This window comes from Drosophila subpulchrella, unplaced genomic scaffold (genome assembly GCF_014743375.2).
Source record: "Drosophila subpulchrella strain 33 F10 #4 breed RU33 unplaced genomic scaffold, RU_Dsub_v1.1 Primary Assembly Seq420, whole genome shotgun sequence".
Classification (NCBI taxonomy): Eukaryota; Metazoa; Arthropoda; class Insecta; order Diptera; family Drosophilidae; genus Drosophila; species Drosophila subpulchrella.
The window spans coordinates 607348-628220 of NW_023665636.1; the positions used below are offsets into that span (position 1 = coordinate 607348).

The 20873-nt window shown below is 40.4% G+C and overlaps 2 protein-coding genes and 1 long non-coding RNA gene across 3 annotated transcripts; 2 read left to right on the forward strand and 1 right to left on the reverse strand.

Moving 5' to 3' along the window:
• Positions 1 to 4428: 4428 nt before the first annotated feature.
• On the reverse strand, positions 4429 to 5595 carry LOC119562321. Its single transcript, XR_005221798.1, has 3 exons — positions 5535 to 5595; positions 5324 to 5467; positions 4429 to 5244 (listed from the first exon to the last, which is right to left on the reverse strand). It is a non-coding gene; the product is annotated as an uncharacterized LOC119562321 (long non-coding RNA).
• Positions 5596 to 9564: 3969 nt separating this feature from the next.
• Positions 9565 to 11021, forward strand: LOC119562323 (cyclin-K-like). Its single transcript, XM_037875480.1, has one exon. The coding sequence runs from the start codon at positions 9784 to 9786 to the stop codon at positions 10963 to 10965; it is 1182 nt and encodes a 393-aa protein (XP_037731408.1). The 5' UTR covers positions 9565 to 9783; the 3' UTR covers positions 10966 to 11021.
• Positions 11022 to 16344: 5323 nt separating this feature from the next.
• Positions 16345 to 17801, forward strand: LOC119562324 (cyclin-K-like). Its single transcript, XM_037875481.1, has one exon. The coding sequence runs from the start codon at positions 16564 to 16566 to the stop codon at positions 17743 to 17745; it is 1182 nt and encodes a 393-aa protein (XP_037731409.1). The 5' UTR covers positions 16345 to 16563; the 3' UTR covers positions 17746 to 17801.
• The last annotated feature ends 3072 nt before the right edge of the window (positions 17802 to 20873 follow it).

A 20873-nucleotide genomic window follows, 5' to 3' on the forward strand; every position in this document is an offset into this window, starting at 1 on the left:
TTGCCTAATATGCCATGGAATGTTTTTAGTGTATCAAGTAGAAAAAATTTCATTGGTTTATCTGAGATATTGGGGAGTTTAAGAATCGTGTGTTGTGTAATATTATTGTTGCCTCCCACAGAGCTAACTGAAAAGTTTTTCTCGTTTGGTTTTGGGTTTGGTACCAGTTGTGGTTGGATGTAATTCTGGTTTGAGCCTGTGTCTATTAAAAATTTTAAGATTTTTCCGTTCCCCGTCGTTACTTTAAAATAAGGTAGTGAGGAACGATTTATTCTAAAAAATAGAGCTCGGACATGTCAATGTATTCTTGTTGTTCTGTATCAGTTTGCCAAGTAAATTCTTCTTGAAGTTCGCCTATGTTATTATGTTCTGCCATTTCGTAATATTCCTGCTCTGCACTAGTTGTGTCTTTTTGCGTTTCCTGTTGTGTAGTAGTTTCGGACTCGGTTTGAATATGAAATTGTCTTGGCATCTTGCTAGTGTTCTGAACATTAGAAGTGCTGAGAGGTCGTTTCCCAGAATAATCGTTGTTCGCCGGCTTATTCATATAGTTAATATGACGCGATCGAATTGATTGGTCAACTTCCATAGGTACTGCTTTTGGTTGGGGTCGGGGGGGCGGTGTCGGGGAAATATAGGGTGTTAATTGTCTTGCTTGGTCTGGATTAGCTTGATTGTAATAATTAGGTTGGGTGGTTTGTGTGAAGGGGAATTTCCCGGTTGCGGCTACTACTTGCATCTGTTTAGGGTTGTGGTATAAATGGGGATGAAAATTTTGTTTCGCTCCTACCATTCGGAACGGTTGGTGGGTTCTTGGTGGTAGTGTAGGCGGTTTTCCTGAGTAAATGTTTTTAGGTGTTTGATTGTTTCTAGTGGTCTGGTTCTCAAGCAAACTGCATAGGTGTAGTGGGTGCCCTAAGTCGTGCGGTTCTTTGATTGCTAACAGTTGAGCCAGATTTCCGTTTAGGCCTCTAACAAAAGTGTCTAGAGCTTTTTCCCTGTACATAGTTGTTAAAGATTGTATGGTTTCTTGTGAAACGTCCATGTTACTAACTTGGTTCAGGATGAGGGATAGCTGTTGGTAGACTGTTTGGTAGAACTCGACTATAGTATTGTTTCCTTGAGCGAGGGCATAGAGCTGGTATTCTAAAGTTTTAAGGTCTCGTTTGTCGGCAAAATGCGATGTTAGGCATTTCGAAATAGCTGTCCAGTCGAGTGGGGTGTTGTATGATTCTAGCACTGCGTCTGCCTGTCCAGTAATTTTATTGCGGATTGCTAAAATAATTCCGTAATATTTTGGTGAACCAATTCTCCCTTCATAGATTTTTAAAATTCGTGCTACATTCTTTTTCCATGAGGAATATTCACTCTTGTTTCCTGAAAATTCCCTAAGCGATCGTACAATGTCCGGTATTTTGTCTAATTCACTAAGGTTGTGTGATAGTTCTCGTTTAATTGTTTGGTCTTTATATTGCGAAAAATCATTATTGGGTTTAATTATTTCTTTCACCAAGCCACTTAATTTGGTTTCTAAGACACCTTTTATTATTTCTTCGATATCCCTCTCGGTCATAAGTCGCGCATTGGTAGTGGCGGAAGGGCCTGTAAGGTTTCCTAGTCTGTCCGCTAAATCTTGGTCGGGCATTTTAGTTATTTTTTGTGAACACGATATTTGAACAGTAGATTAAAAGGATGAATTTATATTTAAAAAAAAAAATTTTCTGATCGTTACTCAGAGTTCGGAATGAAAATAATTAATTATTTCGTGCTGTAAAAATAATAAGGTTTGATTTAGAGCTTAGAATTTAAGTGCTCTGTGTTTTCTTAATTCTTGATATAGATTTTTAATCCTAAAATATTTTTCTGTAAATTTGATAGGTAACGATTATTTTGATCGATTTAATTTAATTTTAAAATTCTTTGATTCTTTATTTATCAATGTTGGTTATTATACTTTTCCTTTTCACGGAATTTGTTTGTCGCTTGACAATTATTGTTTCCTTTTTTTGTTTGGAATATTTGCTTAATTTTATGCTTACAAAATAATCATATCTCGGTGTGCTCTCGTGCCGGTAATCTTGGTGTTTTTCCTTTTTGTCCCACGTCGCAGTGATTTCTCCAGGATGCGGGTCTACTAGGGCACCTCCTTTACACCTTTGTTTGCACGTTCCCTCCGAACGGGTACTAAAGGGAATCACAGCGATAAAGTTGGCCTGATATGTCCACCAGGTACAAGTCCTTTTTGCAGGAGTGTCACTTTGTAGCGTTTTCTGGAACGGCACTTTAATTGTGGCACTTCCGGGCTTCGGTGGTCGGGTTTTTTCGTACGGATTAGGCAGGATAATTTTACCGAACCGGCAGGATTTTTTTACTGCTCGTCGCGAAGCGCGGAACTTGTATCTTTCGCGGACTTTTATATCAGGTCCCTGTTCGGGCGCCAGTTAAAAGTTTAGATAGTATTTTATTTTAAAAAAAATACAAACTTTATTATTTGAGTGCAGATTTACAACTAACTTTTCTTATGTTAATAATTAATAATGTAACCTAGGTGCTGCTGCTGCTGCTGCTGCCTCTGCTGACGTTCTCTGCTATCGTCATTGAACATCGCTGCTGTTGTTGATGTGGTCGGTCCTAATTGGTTGCTGTCGCTGATATTGCTGCTGCCGCGGTGCAGTTGACCATTTCTTATTCTGATTGGTTAACTTAATTTGGCAATAACTGTTGTTGCCAAATGCACTCGGCGTTGGGTTCAATCACCCAGCGTTAAAGCTTTCCCACGATCGGAAGGTGGGAAGTCAGCGCACGTGGCTGCTGAACTCAATTAGGGGCCTATTGGGCAACGTTCTGGCCAGTATAGGGTTACTGTTGGGAAATTGGTGCTTATGCTTTTCTCGCGCTCATAACCAATTTGTTTTTGTTTGTGATTTTGCGCGTGTGGCGATATTCTTACTTGAGCATTTAGCATTCTGGGTGTTAACTTATGTTATAAAACACTGAAGCTATAATTTGTTTCATATTGTTTTCCCACCGATTTTACGATCGTTCCTATGGCAGCTATATGATATAGTCGTCCGATTTTGATAAAATTAAATTCGAAACTCAGAACTAATTAAATAATCGTATTTCCAAGCATAGGAGGTAATATGTTAAGGAACACCGAAGCTATAATTTGTTTCATATTATTTTTCCACCAATTTTACGATCGTTCCTATGGCAGCTATATCATATAGTCTTCCGATTTTGATGAAATTTAATTCGAAATTTAAAACTAATTAAAAAATGTTATTTCCAAGGAAAGGAGGTAATATGTTAAAACACCAATGATATAATTTTTTACATTTTTTTTCGATTATTCCTATGGGAGCTATAAGATATAGTTGTCCGATCCGGCTGGTTCCGACTTATATACTACCTGCAAAGGATATAAGACTTTTCGGAAAGTTTCAGCCCGATAGCTTTAAAACTGAGAGACTAGTTTGCGTAGGAACGGACAGACAGACGGACAGACGGACATGGCTAGATTGACTCGTCTAGTGATGCTGATCAAGAATATATATACTTTATGGGGTCGGAAACGTCTCCTTCACTGCGTTGCAAACTTCTGACTGAAATCATTATACCCTCTGCTAGGGTATAAAAACATTCGTTAAACATTCCATTTATTATACCCGTTACTCGTAGAGTAAAAGGGTATACTAGATTCGTCGGAAAGTATGTAACAGGCAGAAGGAAGCGTTTCCGACCCCAAAAAGTATATAGATTCTTGATCAGGATCACTAGCCGAGTCGATCTAGCCATGTCCGTCTGTCCGGATGAACGCTGAGATCTCGGAAACTATAAGAGCTAGGCTATTGAGCTTTGGCGTGCAGATTCCTGAGCTTCTTACGCAGCGCAAGTTTGCTTCAGCAGCGTGCCACGCCCGCTCTAACGGTCACAAACCGCCCAAAACTGTGGCTTCTACAGTTTTCATGCTAGAATAAAAATTTTAACTGAAATGTATTGTTCTTATCAGCGCATGTTTGTTACGCTAATATGCCACGCCCACTCTAACGCCCACAAATCACCCAAGCCTGTGGCGCCCACAATTTTCATGCTTGATAACAAATTTTAACTGAAATGTATTGGTCTCGACAATACCTATGGATTGATCCAAAAAAAAAATTTGCAACGCCAACTCCAACGCCCATAACGCTTAAATCTGTCTACCGCCGGTAGGTGACGCATTTCGCGTATCTTATAGTCGAGGTACTCGACTATAGCGTTCTTCCTTGTTTTTTTTTCAATTGTTTGTGTACCAGCAAACTCCTCCTTTTTAAATTTCTCCAATTGATTTGTTTTCCGTTTGGCAACTAACCCAGCGGCTTGACAGTAAGACCATGCTACATGCATTGCGGGTGAACTTTGAAAACTTCGGTCACACTACAAAGAATAAGATTTTTCGTCTAGTGAGACTCTTAGCCGATCTGAGTACTAGGCTATAAAAAATACACGTGTAGGAAAGAGTCGCAAGAATGTCGCTACAACTTACTTCAGCGGAGAATGGGACCGCACACGCAAATCGATGCAGTATTCCTGAGTTTTATACAGTATTTTTTAAAAGAGCTTCTGTATACATTTGAACTTCAATTGGGCCAATATAAAAAAACTTGTTTTTGGCACAGGACCAAAACATCATTAGAAAGTTATACTGATTTCGCTCATTAGCTTAAGCTCAGATCGGCTAAGAGTTTCACTGGTCGAAAAATCTTATTCTTTGTAGTGTGACCGATGTATTCTAAGTTCACCCGCAAAGCATGTTCCATGGTCGTACTGTCGAGAACCTGTGTTTATTGACCAACGGAAAAGAAATCAACTGGAGCAATTTAAAGAGGAATAGTCTGCTGGTGCACAAAGAAATTAAAATAAAAATAAATGGAATGTTCAACGAATGTTTTCATTTATGTAAATTCGTACTTTAAAGCTTCCTTAACGTCCCACGAATGGTTCGCCATCTTTCTCGCTCCTCCACAGTCCAGCTCCGAGTCCCAAAGGCATATTGGACCTTGAGGAAGTGGGAGCCGGATTGGGAACGGGGTTGATCCGCTGATGTTGCGGGAAGTCGCCCAGTATCCTGGCAGTGGTTGGCTATGGCTTCTCCAACTGTTCCTTAGCGGGCGACCTATTTTCCTCCTCCCTATAGAAGCCAGCGAGTTCTCCAGCTCCGCTTAAGCTGCCAAGTAGCTGGTGGTGGTGGTGTACGGAGTCCTAATGAAGAGGTCGTCGGAGATCAAAAAAGATACTTCTATTAGTACAACGCAACCAAATTCTTTTGGCCAGATCTTACTTTCTTTGCGAGGACACACCCGGCAGGATGTCCATGTTGGGCGCCAGGTCCCACTTGACATGTTCCATCCCACTGGAATTTCTAGCGGATATCCTCCAGCACTGCAACTATTCTGCGGATTTGCCCTGTTGTGGTTTTTGATTCCTGTCGGTGAAATCCCACAATAAAGGGCAACATTTTGGATTAGGCGTCCTGTTTCATCTGCACTGACCTCCTGCAGTCGATTTTGCGGTCTTCCATTTTTAATTTATAGTTTCCACACCGCCTTTGCACGAACACCGCCAAAGATGAAATTTCTTATTCTTTGGGCTGCGGTTAACGGCTTTCATCGAAATTCACTAGCTAAATCTGGTATTTCCTTAGCTCATCTGAGTACCGCGCTGAAAAACAGACCCGACGAAAAGCGTTAGCCGCGTTTCTGCCTCTCGCTCACTCCTATGGTTAGCTCGCGGTTTTCGTCGATGTGAGTACTAGCTTAGGCCAATGACCTCATAACTCCACCCTAGTGTAAACAGGCTTTTATTTATGGACCCTAGCTAGTAGTTCTTGTCTAAAACCTAGTACTGAAATCGGCTAAGAGTTTCACTAGTCGATACATCTTATTCTTTGTAGTGTGACCGATGTTTTCGAAGTTCAGCAGCAATGCAAGTAGAATGGTCTTACCGTCAAGCAGCTGGATTTGTTATGTTGACGATTTAAAAAACCGAATCCGCTGGCGCGAACAAGTAAATACACATGGAATATTTAAAGAATGTTTTTTTTTAATGTTTATTAATAGGTTAGGGCTTCCTTCTCGTGACGCGGATGCTTCGCCATATTCTCCGCGCTATCTGCAAACCAGTTCATATTCGCAATATGCAAGCATGGGTCTTTTGTGAATGGGAACCAGATTGGGAGCGGTCTTGTTCCGCTGATGCAGCAGGAAGTCGCCATCATCCTGGCAATGGCTGCTGCGGCTTCTCCAACTGCCTCTTAGCGGGCGGCCCTTTTTCTTCCTCCCTATAGAAGCCAGTGCGTCCTCCAGCTCCGCGTTAGCTGCCAAGAAGCTCTGTTTTTGTATTGCATCCTGTGGGTCAAATCTGACAACATTGAGCAACTAAGATAAGGATTGGAATATACGTCCCTTTTCATCTGAACTTACCTCCTGCAAGCTTAATGGGTTTTGCCATCCATTATTAATTTGTCTTTAAAAAACAGATTCTGCACGAACACACAGAAAGTTCAAATTTTGTAATGTTTGCGCGGCGGCTAATGGCGTTGAACAAAATTCATTTTTTTTTTAAAAACATCGATGTATCGATACATCTAATTTTTTTTGCGTTTAATTTTGAAAAATGTTCTTACTCCATATAATATTATAAACGAATACCACAAATAAATGCAATGTGTAAGTTCATTATAAAAAATTATGCTTTATTTAAGATCCAGTGCTTTCTGTTTTTGTTTCCTCCAAATTCAAAGTGAAACTTACACTACTCGTTCAACACAAAACAGAAAATAAAATCACAATTCAATTAAAAATAAAATAAAAAACAGTATAAAGTTCTACTCAAAAAAATAAGAAAGGAGTAACATAACTAAAACTAAATTATCCAATCATTTTTGTTTAAGCCTAGTACTCACATCGACGAAAACCGCGAGCTATCCATAGGAGTGAGCGAGAGGCAAATACGCGGCTAACGCTTCTCGTCTGGTCAGTTTTTAAGCGCGGTACTCATATGAGCTAAGGAAATACCAGAAAAAATACCTGATTTTGCGAGTGAATTTTCGATGAACGCCGTTAGCCGCTGCCCAAATAATAAGAAATTCAATCTTTGGCGGTGTTCGTGCAGAAGCGGTGGGGAATTTAAAAATGGAAGAAAAACCCCAAAAACGGTTAAAGGAGGTCAGTGCAGATGAAAAAGGACGCCTAATCCAAGCTGTTTGCCATTATTGTCGGTGACAGGAAGCAATACCACAACGGGGCAAATCCGCAGAATAGTTGAAGCGCTGGAGGAGATCCACCAGAGAATCCCAGTGGGAAGGAACATGCCGAGTGGGCCTTCGCTCTCTACATGGACATCCTGCCGGGCGTGTCCTCGCAAAGAAAGTAAGATCTGGCCAAAATAATTTGGTTGCGTTGTACTAATAGAAGAATCTTTTTAGCAGGACCACCAGTAATATGATCTCCGAAGTCCTCTCCATTAGGACTCCGTACACCATAACCACCAGCTACTTGGCAGCTTAAGCGGAGATTGAGGACGTGGCGGCTTTTATAGGGAGGAGGAAAGTTAGGCGCCCGATAAGGAACAGTTGGAGAAGCAATGGCCAACCACTGCCAGGATGCTGGGCGACTTCCTGCAGCATCAGCGGATCAACCCCATTCCCAACCCGGCTCCCACTTCCTCAAGGTCCCATTGGGATTCGGAGCTGGACTGCGGTGGCGCGGGAAAGATGGCGAAGCATTCGTGGGACGTTAAGGAAGCTTTTAACTACAAATTTACATAAACAAAAACATTCGTTGAACATTCCATTTATTATACCCGTTACTCGTAGAGTAAAAGGGTATACTAGATTCATCAGATAGTATGTAACAGGCAGAAGGAAGCGTTTCCGACCCCATAAAGTATATATATTCTTGATCAGGATCACTAGACAAGTCGATCTAGGCAAGTCCGTCTGTCCGTATGAACGCTGAGATCTCGGAAACTATAGGTGATACAATACTGGGATTAGGCATGCAGATTCCTGAGATTCCAGCGCAGCGCAAGTTTGTTTCAGTAGAGTGCCACGCCCACTCTAACGCCCACAAGCCGCCCAAGACTGTGGCTCCTACAGTTTTCATGCTAGAATAAAAATTTTAACTGAAATGTATTGTTCTCATCAATACCTATCGATTGACCCAAAAAAAGTTTGCCACGCCCACTTTAACGCCCACAAACCACCCACAAACTTCAAAAAATCGTAAGTATGAACGTGGATATCTCGGAAACTATCAGAGATAGAGAATCGGGATCTCAGATTTAGATTCCGGAGCTTTGTACGCAGCGCAATTTTGTCACGCGAATATGCCACGCCCACTATAACGCCCACAAGCCGCCCAAGCCTGTGGCGCCCACAATTTTAATGCTAGATAAAAAATTTTTAATTGAAATGTATTGATCTCGTCAATACCTATCGATATATCGATATATCTCCATTTCCCTTTGGTCCCTTAAGCTGAGTAACGTGTATCTGATAGTCGAGGTACTCAACTATAGCGTTCTCCCTTGCTTTTATTTTACTTTCTTTGTGTACCAGCAGACTCCTCCTTTTTAAATTTCTCCAACTGATTTGTTTTCCGTTTGGCAACAAACACAGCTGCTTGACAGTAAGACCATGCTACATGAATTGCGGGTGAACTTTGAAAACTTCGGTCACATTCTTCACAGAATAAGATTTTTCGACTAGTGAAATTCTTAGCCGATCTGAGTACTAGGCTTTAGGAATAAAATCATATTCTCTTCTCGCTTAAAACTAGTCCAGCTTTACTGAACATCCTCTCACTTTCAGTAGAGGTGGCCGGTACGCAGAAGTATTTAAAAACGCATGTTTTGAATCCGGCGTCATTTGATATCTGATGAAAGAAATTGGATTTTTAAGTTGGTTACCAATTAAATTGTTATTTCTTGTACCTTCCAATAATCCAAAGGGTTTTGAGCAGAGTCCAAATTACTCGCATTGAAGTATTGTTGCAAAGCCAATATGGAATCCACGCGACCGCTATGAATTTTTTGAGTTTGATTAGTTTGCAAAAAACTGAATAATAGGTCTGACTCTGCTGTGGATTCTGGTGTTGGCGAAGCGCCGCCAACACCAATATTTGTCGAGATCTATACCAATTTGAACGTATATTATAGTTTATTTAACTTAATTAATCAAAAATGTGCTTAGCTTACAAAGATTCTTTTCTGCCAAGCAGTGATGATTATTTACGAGTTAAGGCGATTTTTATACTTGACTTTTCAGTTTTTTTTTTAAGAAAATGCATTTGCACGGTAATAAATTAATGATTTAAAAAAAAAGATATTTTAGTATTTAATAATTATATAATACTTATTTTATAACATTACATTCAAACTTACCTTCGCCACTCCAAAGCTTCACAAAATGTATCCAGTTGAGTCGCCACAGAAAACACAGAAAAATTCCACGCAAGAATCACAAGCCATCGGTGGAACGAGCCGTATAAAAATATTCGATATATCGATAGTACCATCGATTGTTTTGCAGCTCTAGCTGTCAACTGACAAAGTTGCCTTATTAATTATATACATCGGTTGTTTTTATTGTCGTATTCAAGAGCTGACCTGACACTTCTTGGTAAAGCAGATCTCTAGACCGCTGTCTGCCACGCCCTTTTTGGGGCAAATGCTAGAGACCTAACATTCGGCCACGCCAATGATTGACACAGACACGCATCTGTAACCAAAATTGCTACTATGCCGTGCTGGTACTACGATAAGAAGGAGCTTCGGGAGGCTCCCTCGATTCTGGATGGAATAAGCTTTGATACGGAGCGGCGATACCGGAAGGAGGGGGCTCGCTTTATCATGGAATGTGGCACCAAGATGGGCTTGGGCCACAACACAATGGCAACTGGCGTGGTTTACTACCACCGCTTCTACATGTTTCATTCTTTCCGTAGCTTCCCCCGCTACGTCACTGCTTGTTGCTGCCTGTTCTTTGCTGGCAAGGTGGAGGAGACGCCCAAGAAGTGTCGCGATATTATCAAAACAGCTCGTGGTATTCTTAACGACAACTACTTCTACTCGTTTGGCGATGACCCCAAGGAGGAGGTGATGACGTTGGAGCGCATTCTGCTGCAGACCATTAAGTTCGATCTGCAGGTCGAACATCCGTACACTTTCCTTCTAAAATACGCTAAGTGCTTTAAGGGCGACCAGCAGAAGCTTCAAAAAATGGTTCAAATGGCGTGGAACTTCGTCAACGACTCTCTTAGCACAGTGGTCTGTCTTCAGTGGGAACCGGAAATCATCGCTGTTGCCCTAATCCACTTGGCCAGCAAGTTGAGCAAGTTCACTGTGCAGGACTGGGAGGGCCGCCAGCCGCAGCACCAGCGATGGTGGGACATGTTTGTGTCGGACGTTACGATGGAGATCCTCGAGGACATATGTCACCAGGTCCTGGATCTATACCAGTCCACCCAAAAAGAAGCGCACCACCCGACCAGTCCGCCACAAAATCCGCCCAGCCGAGCAGACAGCCCAACACCGGCCAAGCCCACAAATTCGACAATCATTACGACATCAGTCGTTCAACAACAGCCGCCGCCTCAGCCATTATGTGGCAACGGTAGTTTGCTAGAAGTTAACAATATCCAGTGCATTAAGACGCTGACGAGTGGAGCGCCCGTCATGGCTTCCGGCGACGCTCAGTCGCTTCCACAGGGCCCGCTGCCTTCTGGCCATTCCCAAGGCTACCACCTCTATCATGCTCCTCCACCGCCGCCCCCACCTGTCGTGCCCATGGCTCCCTACTCCTGCCCCGCGTGGGGCGTGCAGCAGGCACTACCCCCACCACCAATGCCGCCCAGCCTACCGCCTGGGTCTAGTAGTTACTACAACGCTGGTGGACGGCAACCACATCAGCGGTACCAATAATTTTCTATTGGACGAATCATAAAAAACATAATAAATCGTAATTTTTTAAAACAAGAGTAATGGTTAAGTCTATAACAACACTTGGTTTAAAAGTGCAACAGAATTTTAGAAAAGAGGACTGTATATTGGGACTGTCTTCAATATGTTGCAGAAACATTTTTTTTAAAAGTCATGCTCCAAATTAGTTTTCCCGTTGAAGGATTTTGCAAAGAATTTTGCTGCAACTATCGCGGATGGCACTGTTTAGTGACTTCTAGCAGATGAAAACGATGGTCCGCGATATCGCATTCGGATCGCAGAAGTGACTGCCGTCGGGGAAAAAATGAATCACTTTGGCGACACTCCTTAAAGTAACTTCTGCGTTATTTCTGGAAGTCACTCAATCCAGAAGTGTCTCAGAAGTTACTTCTTCCCGATCCGGATTTATTTTGTTTTTGTAAAATGTGTTCTACCGTCTAGAAATGACTTCGCGATAGCTGTAAAATGCAGGGACCGTAATCATTATAAGTTATACAAACAATTAATTAATTTTGTTATTAATAATTAATGTTATTTATAAGATTTGCGGAAAGTCTTAAGCCTAGTACTCACGTCGACGAAAACCGCGAGCTAACCATAGGAGTGAGCGAGAGGCAAACAGGCGGCTAAAGCTTTTCGTCGGGTCTGTTTTTCAGCGCGGTACTCAGATGAGGTAAGGAAATACCAGGAAAAATACCAGATTTCGGGAGTGAATTTTCAATGAACGCCGTTAGCCGCGGCCCAAAGAATAAGAAATTTAATCTTTGGCAGTGTTCGTGCAGAAGCGGTGGGGAATTTACAAATTTTAAATGGAAGAAAAACCCCAAAAACGGGTAAAGGAGGTCAGTGCAGATGAAAAAGGACGCCCAATCCAAGCTGTTGCCCATTATTGTGGGACTTGACCGACAGGAAGCAATACCACAACAGGGGCAACTCCGCAGAATAGTTGAAGTGCTGGAGGAGATCCTCTAGAGAATCCCAGTGGGAAGAAACATGCCGAGTGGGACTTCGCTCTCTACATGTACATCTTGCCGAGCGTGTCCTCGCAAAGAAAATAAGATCCGGATTCTAGAAGAATCTTTTTAGCAGAACCACCAGTAATATGATCTCCGAAGTCCTCTCCATTAGGACTCCGTACACCATAACCACCAGCTACTTGGCAGCTTAAGCGGAGCTGGAGGACGCGGTGGCTTTTATAGGGAGGAGAAAAGTTAGGCGCCCGCTAAGGAACTGTTGAAGAAGCCATGGCCAGGATGCTGGGCGACTTCCTGCAGCATCAGAGGATCAACCCCGTTCCCAATCCGGCTCCCACTTCTCAAGGTCCAATATGCCCATTGGGACTCGGAGCTGGACTGCAGTGGCGCAGGAAAGATGGCGAAGCATCCGTGGGACGAGAAGGAAGCCTTAAACTTCTAGCTTACATAAATAAAAAACATTCGGAAAATTGGTGAGAAAATAATATGAAACAAATTATAGCTTCGGTGTTTTGATACCCTTGCAGAGGGTATAATGATTTCAGTCAGAAGTTTGCAACGCAGTGAAGGAGACGTTTCCGACCCCCTTAAGTATATATATTCTTGATCAGCATCACTAGACGAGTCGATCTAGCCATGTCCGTTTCTACGCAAACTAGTCTCTCAGTTTTAAAGCTATCGGGCTGAAACTTTCCCAAAAGTCTTATATCTTTTGCAGGTAGTATATATATATATAGGAATAATCGGAAAAAAATGTGAAAAAATTATATCTTTTGTGTTTTCTAACAAATTACCTCCTTTCCTTGGAAATAACATTTTTTAATTAGTTTTGAATTTCGAACTAAATTTTATCAAAATCGGAAGACTATATCATATAGCTCGATCGTAAAATTGGTGGGAAAATAATATGAAACAAATTATAGCTTCGGTGTTCCTTAACATATAACCCCCTACGCTTGGAAATAACATTTTTTAATTAGTTCTGAATTTCGAATATAATTTTATCAAAATCGGACTACTATATCATATAGCTGCTATAGAAACGATCGCAAAATTGTTGGGAAAATAATATGAAACAAATTATAGCTTCGGTGTTTTTTAACATATAACCTCCTACTCTTGAAAATACCATTTTTTAATTAGTTCTGAATTTCGAATTTAATTTTATCAAAATCGGACGACTATATCATACAGCTGCCATAGGAACGATCGTAAAATTGGTGGGAAAATAATATGAAACAAATTATAGCTTCGGTGTTTTTTAACATATAACCTCCTACGCTTGGAAATAACATTTTTTAATTAGTTCTGAATTTCGAATTTGATTTTATCAAAATCGGAAGACTATATCATATAGCTCGATCGTAAAATTGGTGGGAAAATAATATGAAACAAATTATAGCTTCGGTGTTTCTTAGCATAAAACCTCCTAAGCTTGGAAATAACATTTTTAAATTAGTTCTGAATTTCGAATTTAATTTTATCAAAATCGGACGACTATATCATATAGCTGCCAAAGGAACTATAGGAAAATTGGTGGGAATACAATATGAAACAAATTATAGCTTCGGTGTTTTTAATCATAAAACCTCCTAAGCTTGCAAATTACAGTTTTATAGCCTTACAGAGGGTATAATGATTTCAGTCAGAAGTTTGCAACGCAGTGAAGGAGACGTTTCCGACCCCATAATGTATATATATTCTTGATCAGCATCACTAGACGAGTCGATTTAGCCATGTCCGTCTGTCCGTCTGTCTGTCCGTTTCTACGCAAACTAGCCTCTCAGTTTTAAAGCTATCGGGCTAAAACTTTCTTAAAAGTTTTATATTGCTTATTATATTAGTATATAAGTCGGAACCAGCCGGATCGGACAACTATGTCTTATAGCTCCCATAGGAATAATCGGAAAAAAATGTGAAAAAATTATATCATTGGTGTTTTCTAACATTTTACCTCCTTTCCTTGGAAATAATATTTTTTAATTTGTTTTGAATTTCGAATTTAATTTTATCAAAATCGGACGACTATATCATATAGCTGCCATAGGAACGATCGTTAAATCGGTGGGAAAATAATATGAAACAAATTATAGCTTCGGTGTTTTTTAACATATAACCTCCTACGCTTGGAAATAACATTTTTTATTTAGTTTTAAGTTTTGAATTTAATTTTATCAAAATCGGACGTCTATATCATATAGCTGCCATAGGAACGATCGTAAAATTGGAGTGAAAATAATATGAAACAAATTATAGCTTCGGTGTTTTCTGACATAAAACCTCCTACGCTTGGAAATAACATTTTTTAATTAGTTCTGAATTTCGAATTTGATTTTATCAAAATCGGACGACTATATCATATAACTGCCATAGGAACGATCGTTAAATTGGTGGGAAAATAATATGAAACAAATTATAGCTTCGGTGTTTTTTTTTTATATCCTCCTACGCTTGGAAATAACATTTTTTAATTAGTTCTGAGTTTCGAATTTAATTTCATCAAAATCGGACGACTATATCATATAGCTGCCATAGGAACGATCGTTAAATTGGTGGGAAAATAATATAAAACAAATTATAGCTTCGGTGTTTTTTTTTTATATCCTCCTACGCTTGGAAATAACATTTTTTAATTAGTTCTGAGTTTCGAATTTAATTTCATCAAAATCGGACGACTATATCATATAGCTGCCATAGGAACGATCGGAAAATTGGTGGGAAAATATTATGAAACAAATTATAGCTTCGGTGTTTTTTTAACATAAAACCTCCTAAGCTTGGAAATAACATTTTTTAAAATTAGTTTTGAATTTTAAATTAAATTTTATCAAAATCGGACGACTTCATCATATAGCTGCCATAGGAACGATCGGAAAATTGGTGGGAAAATAATATGAAACAAATTATAGCTTCAGTGTTTTTTGATATATTATCTTATACTATTGGAAAAAGCATTTTGTGTATTTTTAAGAATTTCGAATTATATTTAATACAAATCGGACGACTCTAACATATAGCTGTCAAAGAAACGGTCAGAGAAATAATGAAATAATTATTATACCCTTGCATTTATTAGTATACCCTTGCAGAGGGTGGTATATCGACTTCAGTCAGAAGTTTGCAACGCAGTGAAGGAGACGTTTCCGACCCCATAAAGTATATATATTCTTGATCAGCATGACTAGACGAGTCGATCTAGCCATGTCCGTCTGTCCGTCCGTTCCTACGCAAACTACTCTCTCAGTTTTAAAGCTATCGGGCTGAAACTTTCCCAAAAGTCTTATATCTCTTGCAGGTAGTATATTAGTCGGAACCAGCCGAATCGGACAACTAGATCTTATAGCTCCCATATGAAAATTCGGAAAAATTTTTTTTTTGAATTATATCTTTGGGGTTTTTTTTTAGCATATAACCTCCTAGGCTTGGAAATAACATTTCTTAATTATTCTCCAACTGATTTGTTTTCCGTTTGGCAACAAACACAGCTGCTTGACAGTAAGACCATGCTACATGAATTGCGGGTGAACTTTGAAAACTTCGGTCACATTCTTCACAGAATAAGATTTTTCGACTAGTGAAATTCTTAGCCGATCTGAGTACTAGGCTTTAGGAATAAAATCATATTCTCTTCTCGCTTAAAACTAGTCCAGCTTTACTGAACATCCTCTCACTTTCAGTAGAGGTGGCCGGTACGCAGAAGTATTTAAAAACGCATGTTTTGAATCCGGCGTCATTTGATATCTGATGAAAGAAATTGGATTTTTAAGTTGGTTACCAATTAAATTGTTATTTCTTGTACCTTCCAATAATCCAAAGGGTTTTGAGCAGGGTCCAAATTACTCGCATTGAAGTATTGTTGCAAAGCCAATATGGAATCCACGCGACCGCTATGAATTTTTTGAGTTTGATTAGTTTGCAAAAAACTGAATAATAGGTCTGACTCTGCTGTGGATTCTGGTGTTGGCGAAGCGCCGCCAACACCAATATTTGTCGAGATCTATACCAATTTGAACGTATATTATAGTTTATTTAACTTAATTAATCAAAAATGTGCTTAGCTTACAAAGATTCTTTTCTGCCAAGCAGTGATGATTATTTACGAGTTAAGGCGATTTTTATACTTGACTTTTCAGTTTTTTTTTTAAGAAAATGCATTTGCACGGTAATAAATTAATGATTTAAAAAAAAAGATATTTTAGTATTTAATAATTATATAATACTTATTTTATAACATTACATTCAAACTTACCTTCGCCACTCCAAAGCTTCACAAAATGTATCCAGTTGAGTCGCCACAGAAAACACAGAAAAATTCCACGCAAGAATCACAAGCCATCGGTGGAACGAGCCGTATAAAAATATTCGATATATCGATAGTACCATCGATTGTTTTGCAGCTCTAGCTGTCAACTGACAAAGTTGCCTTATTAATTATATACATCGGTTGTTTTTATTGTCGTATTCAAGAGCTGACCTGACACTTCTTGGTAAAGCAGATCTCTAGACCGCTGTCTGCCACGCCCTTTTTGGGGCAAATGCTAGAGACCTAACATTCGGCCACGCCAATGATTGACACAGACACGCATCTGTAACCAAAATTGCTACTATGCCGTGCTGGTACTACGATAAGAAGGAGCTTCGGGAGGCTCCCTCGATTCTGGATGGAATAAGCTTTGATACGGAGCGGCGATACCGGAAGGAGGGGGCTCGCTTTATCATGGAATGTGGCACCAAGATGGGCTTGGGCCACAACACAATGGCAACTGGCGTGGTTTACTACCACCGCTTCTACATGTTTCATTCTTTCCGTAGCTTCCCCCGCTACGTCACTGCTTGTTGCTGCCTGTTCTTTGCTGGCAAGGTGGAGGAGACGCCCAAGAAGTGTCGCGATATTATCAAAACAGCTCGTGGTATTCTTAACGACAACTACTTCTACTCGTTTGGCGATGACCCCAAGGAGGAGGTGATGACGTTGGAGCGCATTCTGCTGCAGACCATTAAGTTCGATCTGCAGGTCGAACATCCGTACACTTTCCTTCTAAAATACGCTAAGTGCTTTAAGGGCGACCAGCAGAAGCTTCAAAAAATGGTTCAAATGGCGTGGAACTTCGTCAACGACTCTCTTAGCACAGTGGTCTGTCTTCAGTGGGAACCGGAAATCATCGCTGTTGCCCTAATCCACTTGGCCAGCAAGTTGAGCAAGTTCACTGTGCAGGACTGGGAGGGCCGCCAGCCGCAGCACCAGCGATGGTGGGACATGTTTGTGTCGGACGTTACGATGGAGATCCTCGAGGACATATGTCACCAGGTCCTGGATCTATACCAGTCCACCCAAAAAGAAGCGCACCACCCGACCAGTCCGCCACAAAATCCGCCCAGCCGAGCAGACAGCCCAACACCGGCCAAGCCCACAAATTCGACAATCATTACGACATCAGTCGTTCAACAACAGCCGCCGCCTCAGCCATTATGTGGCAACGGTAGTTTGCTAGAAGTTAACAATATCCAGTGCATTAAGACGCTGACGAGTGGAGCGCCCGTCATGGCTTCCGGCGACGCTCAGTCGCTTCCACAGGGCCCGCTGCCTTCTGGCCATTCCCAAGGCTACCACCTCTATCATGCTCCTCCACCGCCGCCCCCACCTGTCGTGCCCATGGCTCCCTACTCCTGCCCCGCGTGGGGCGTGCAGCAGGCACTACCCCCACCACCAATGCCGCCCAGCCTACCGCCTGGGTCTAGTAGTTACTACAACGCTGGTGGACGGCAACCACATCAGCGGTACCAATAATTTTCTATTGGACGAATCATAAAAAACATAATAAATCGTAATTTTTTAAAACAAGAGTAATGGTTAAGTCTATAACAACACTTGGTTTAAAAGTGCAACAGAATTTTAGAAAAGAGGACTGTATATTGGGACTGTCTTCAATATGTTGCAGAAACATTTTTTTTAAAAGTCATGCTCCAAATTAGTTTTCCCGTTGAAGGATTTTGCAAAGAATTTTGCTGCAACTATCGCGGATGGCACTGTTTAGTGACTTCTAGCAGATGAAAACGATGGTCCGCGATATCGCATTCGGATCGCAGAAGTGACTGCCGTCGGGGAAAAAATGAATCACTTTGGCGACACTCCTTAAAGTAACTTCTGCGTTATTTCTGGAAGTCACTCAATCCAGAAGTGTCTCAGAAGTTACTTCTTCCCGATCCGGATTTATTTTGTTTTTGTAAAATGTGTTCTACCGTCTAGAAATGACTTCGCGATAGCTGTAAAATGCAGGGACCGTAATCATTATAAGTTATACAAACAATTAATTAATTTTGTTATTAATAATTAATGTTATTTATAAGATTTGCGGAAAGTCTTAAGCCTAGTACTCACGTCGACGAAAACCGCGAGCTAACCATAGGAGTGAGCGAGAGGCAAACAGGCGGCTAAAGCTTTTCGTCGGGTCTGTTTTTCAGCGCGGTACTCAGATGAGGTAAGGAAATACCAGGAAAAATACCAGATTTCGGGAGTGAATTTTCAATGAACGCCGTTAGCCGCGGCCCAAAGAATAAGAAATTTAATCTTTGGCAGTGTTCGTGCAGAAGCGGTGGGGAATTTACAAATTTTAAATGGAAGAAAAACCCCAAAAACGGGTAAAGGAGGTCAGTGCAGATGAAAAAGGACGCCCAATCCAAGCTGTTGCCCATTATTGTGGGACTTGACCGACAGGAAGCAATACCACAACAGGGGCAACTCCGCAGAATAGTTGAAGTGCTGGAGGAGATCCTCTAGAGAATCCCAGTGGGAAGAAACATGCCGAGTGGGACTTCGCTCTCTACATGTACATCTTGCCGAGCGTGTCCTCGCAAAGAAAATAAGATCCGGATTCTAGAAGAATCTTTTTAGCAGAACCACCAGTAATATGATCTCCGAAGTCCTCTCCATTAGGACTCCGTACACCATAACCACCAGCTACTTGGCAGCTTAAGCGGAGCTGGAGGACGCGGTGGCTTTTATAGGGAGGAGAAAAGTTAGGCGCCCGCTAAGGAACTGTTGAAGAAGCCATGGCCAGGATGCTGGGCGACTTCCTGCAGCATCAGAGGATCAACCCCGTTCCCAATCCGGCTCCCACTTCTCAAGGTCCAATATGCCCATTGGGACTCGGAGCTGGACTGCAGTGGCGCAGGAAAGATGGCGAAGCATCCGTGGGACGAGAAGGAAGCCTTAAACTTCTAGCTTACATAAATAAAAAACATTCGGAAAATTGGTGAGAAAATAATATGAAACAAATTATAGCTTCGGTGTTTTGATACCCTTGCAGAGGGTATAATGATTTCAGTCAGAAGTTTGCAACGCAGTGAAGGAGACGTTTCCGACCCCCTTAAGTATATATATTCTTGATCAGCATCACTAGACGAGTCGATCTAGCCATGTCCGTTTCTACGCAAACTAGTCTCTCAGTTTTAAAGCTATCGGGCTGAAACTTTCCCAAAAGTCTTATATCTTTTGCAGGTAGTATATAAGTCGGAACGAGCCGGATCGGACAACTATATCTTATAGCTTCCATAGGAATAATCGGAAAAAAATGTGAAAAAATTATATCTTTTGTGTTTTCTAACAAATTACCTCCTTTCCTTGGAAATAACATTTTTTAATTAGTTTTGAATTTCGAACTAAATTTTATCAAAATCGGAAGACTATATCATATAGCTCGATCGTAAAATTGGTGGGAAAATAATATGAAACAAATTATAGCTTCGGTGTTCCTTAACATATAACCCCCTACGCTTGGAAATAACATTTTTTAATTAGTTCTGAATTTCGAATATAATTTTATCAAAATCGGACTACTATATCATATAGCTGCTATAGAAACGATCGCAAAATTGTTGGGAAAATAATATGAAACAAATTATAGCTTCGGTGTTTTTTAACATATAACCTCCTACTCTTGAAAATACCATTTTTTAATTAGTTCTGAATTTCGAATTTAATTTTATCAAAATCGGACGACTATATCATACAGCTGCCATAGGAACGATCGTAAAATTGGTGGGAAAATAATATGAAACAAATTATAGCTTCGGTGTTTTTTAACATATAACCTCCTACGCTTGGAAATAACATTTTTTAATTAGTTCTGAATTTCGAATTTGATTTTATCAAAAATGGGAAGACTATATCATATAGCTCGATCGTAAAATTGGTGGGAAAATAATATGAAACAAATTATAGCTTCGGTGTTTCTTAGCATAAAACCTCCTAAGCTTGGAAATAACATTTTTAAATTAGTTCTGAATTTCGAATTTAATTTTATCAAAATCGGACGACTATATCATATAGCTGCCAAAGGAACTATAGGAAAATTGGTGGGAATACAATATGAAACAAATTATAGCTTCGGTGTTTTTAATCATAAAACCTCCTAAGCTTGCAAATTACAGTTTTATAGCCTTACAGAGGGTATAATGATTTCAGTCAGAAGTTTGCAACGCAGTGAAGGAGACGTTTCCGACCCCATAATGTATATATATTCTTGATCAGCATCACTAGACGAGTCGATTTAGCCATGTCCGTCTGTCCGTCTGTCTGTCCGTTTCTACGCAAACTAGCCTCTCAGTTTTAAAGCTATCGGGCTAAAACTTTCTTAAAAGTTTTATATTGCTTATTATATTAGTATATAAGTCGGAACCAGCCGGATCGGACAACTATGTCTTATAGCTCCCATAGGAATAATCGGAAAAAAATGTGAAAAAATTATATCATTGGTGTTTTCTAACATTTTACCTCCTTTCCTTGGAAATAATATTTTTTAATTTGTTTTGAATTTCGAATTTAATTTTATCAAAATCGGACGACTATATCATATAGCTGCCATAGGAACGATCGTTAAATCGGTGGGAAAATAATATGAAACAAATTATAGCTTC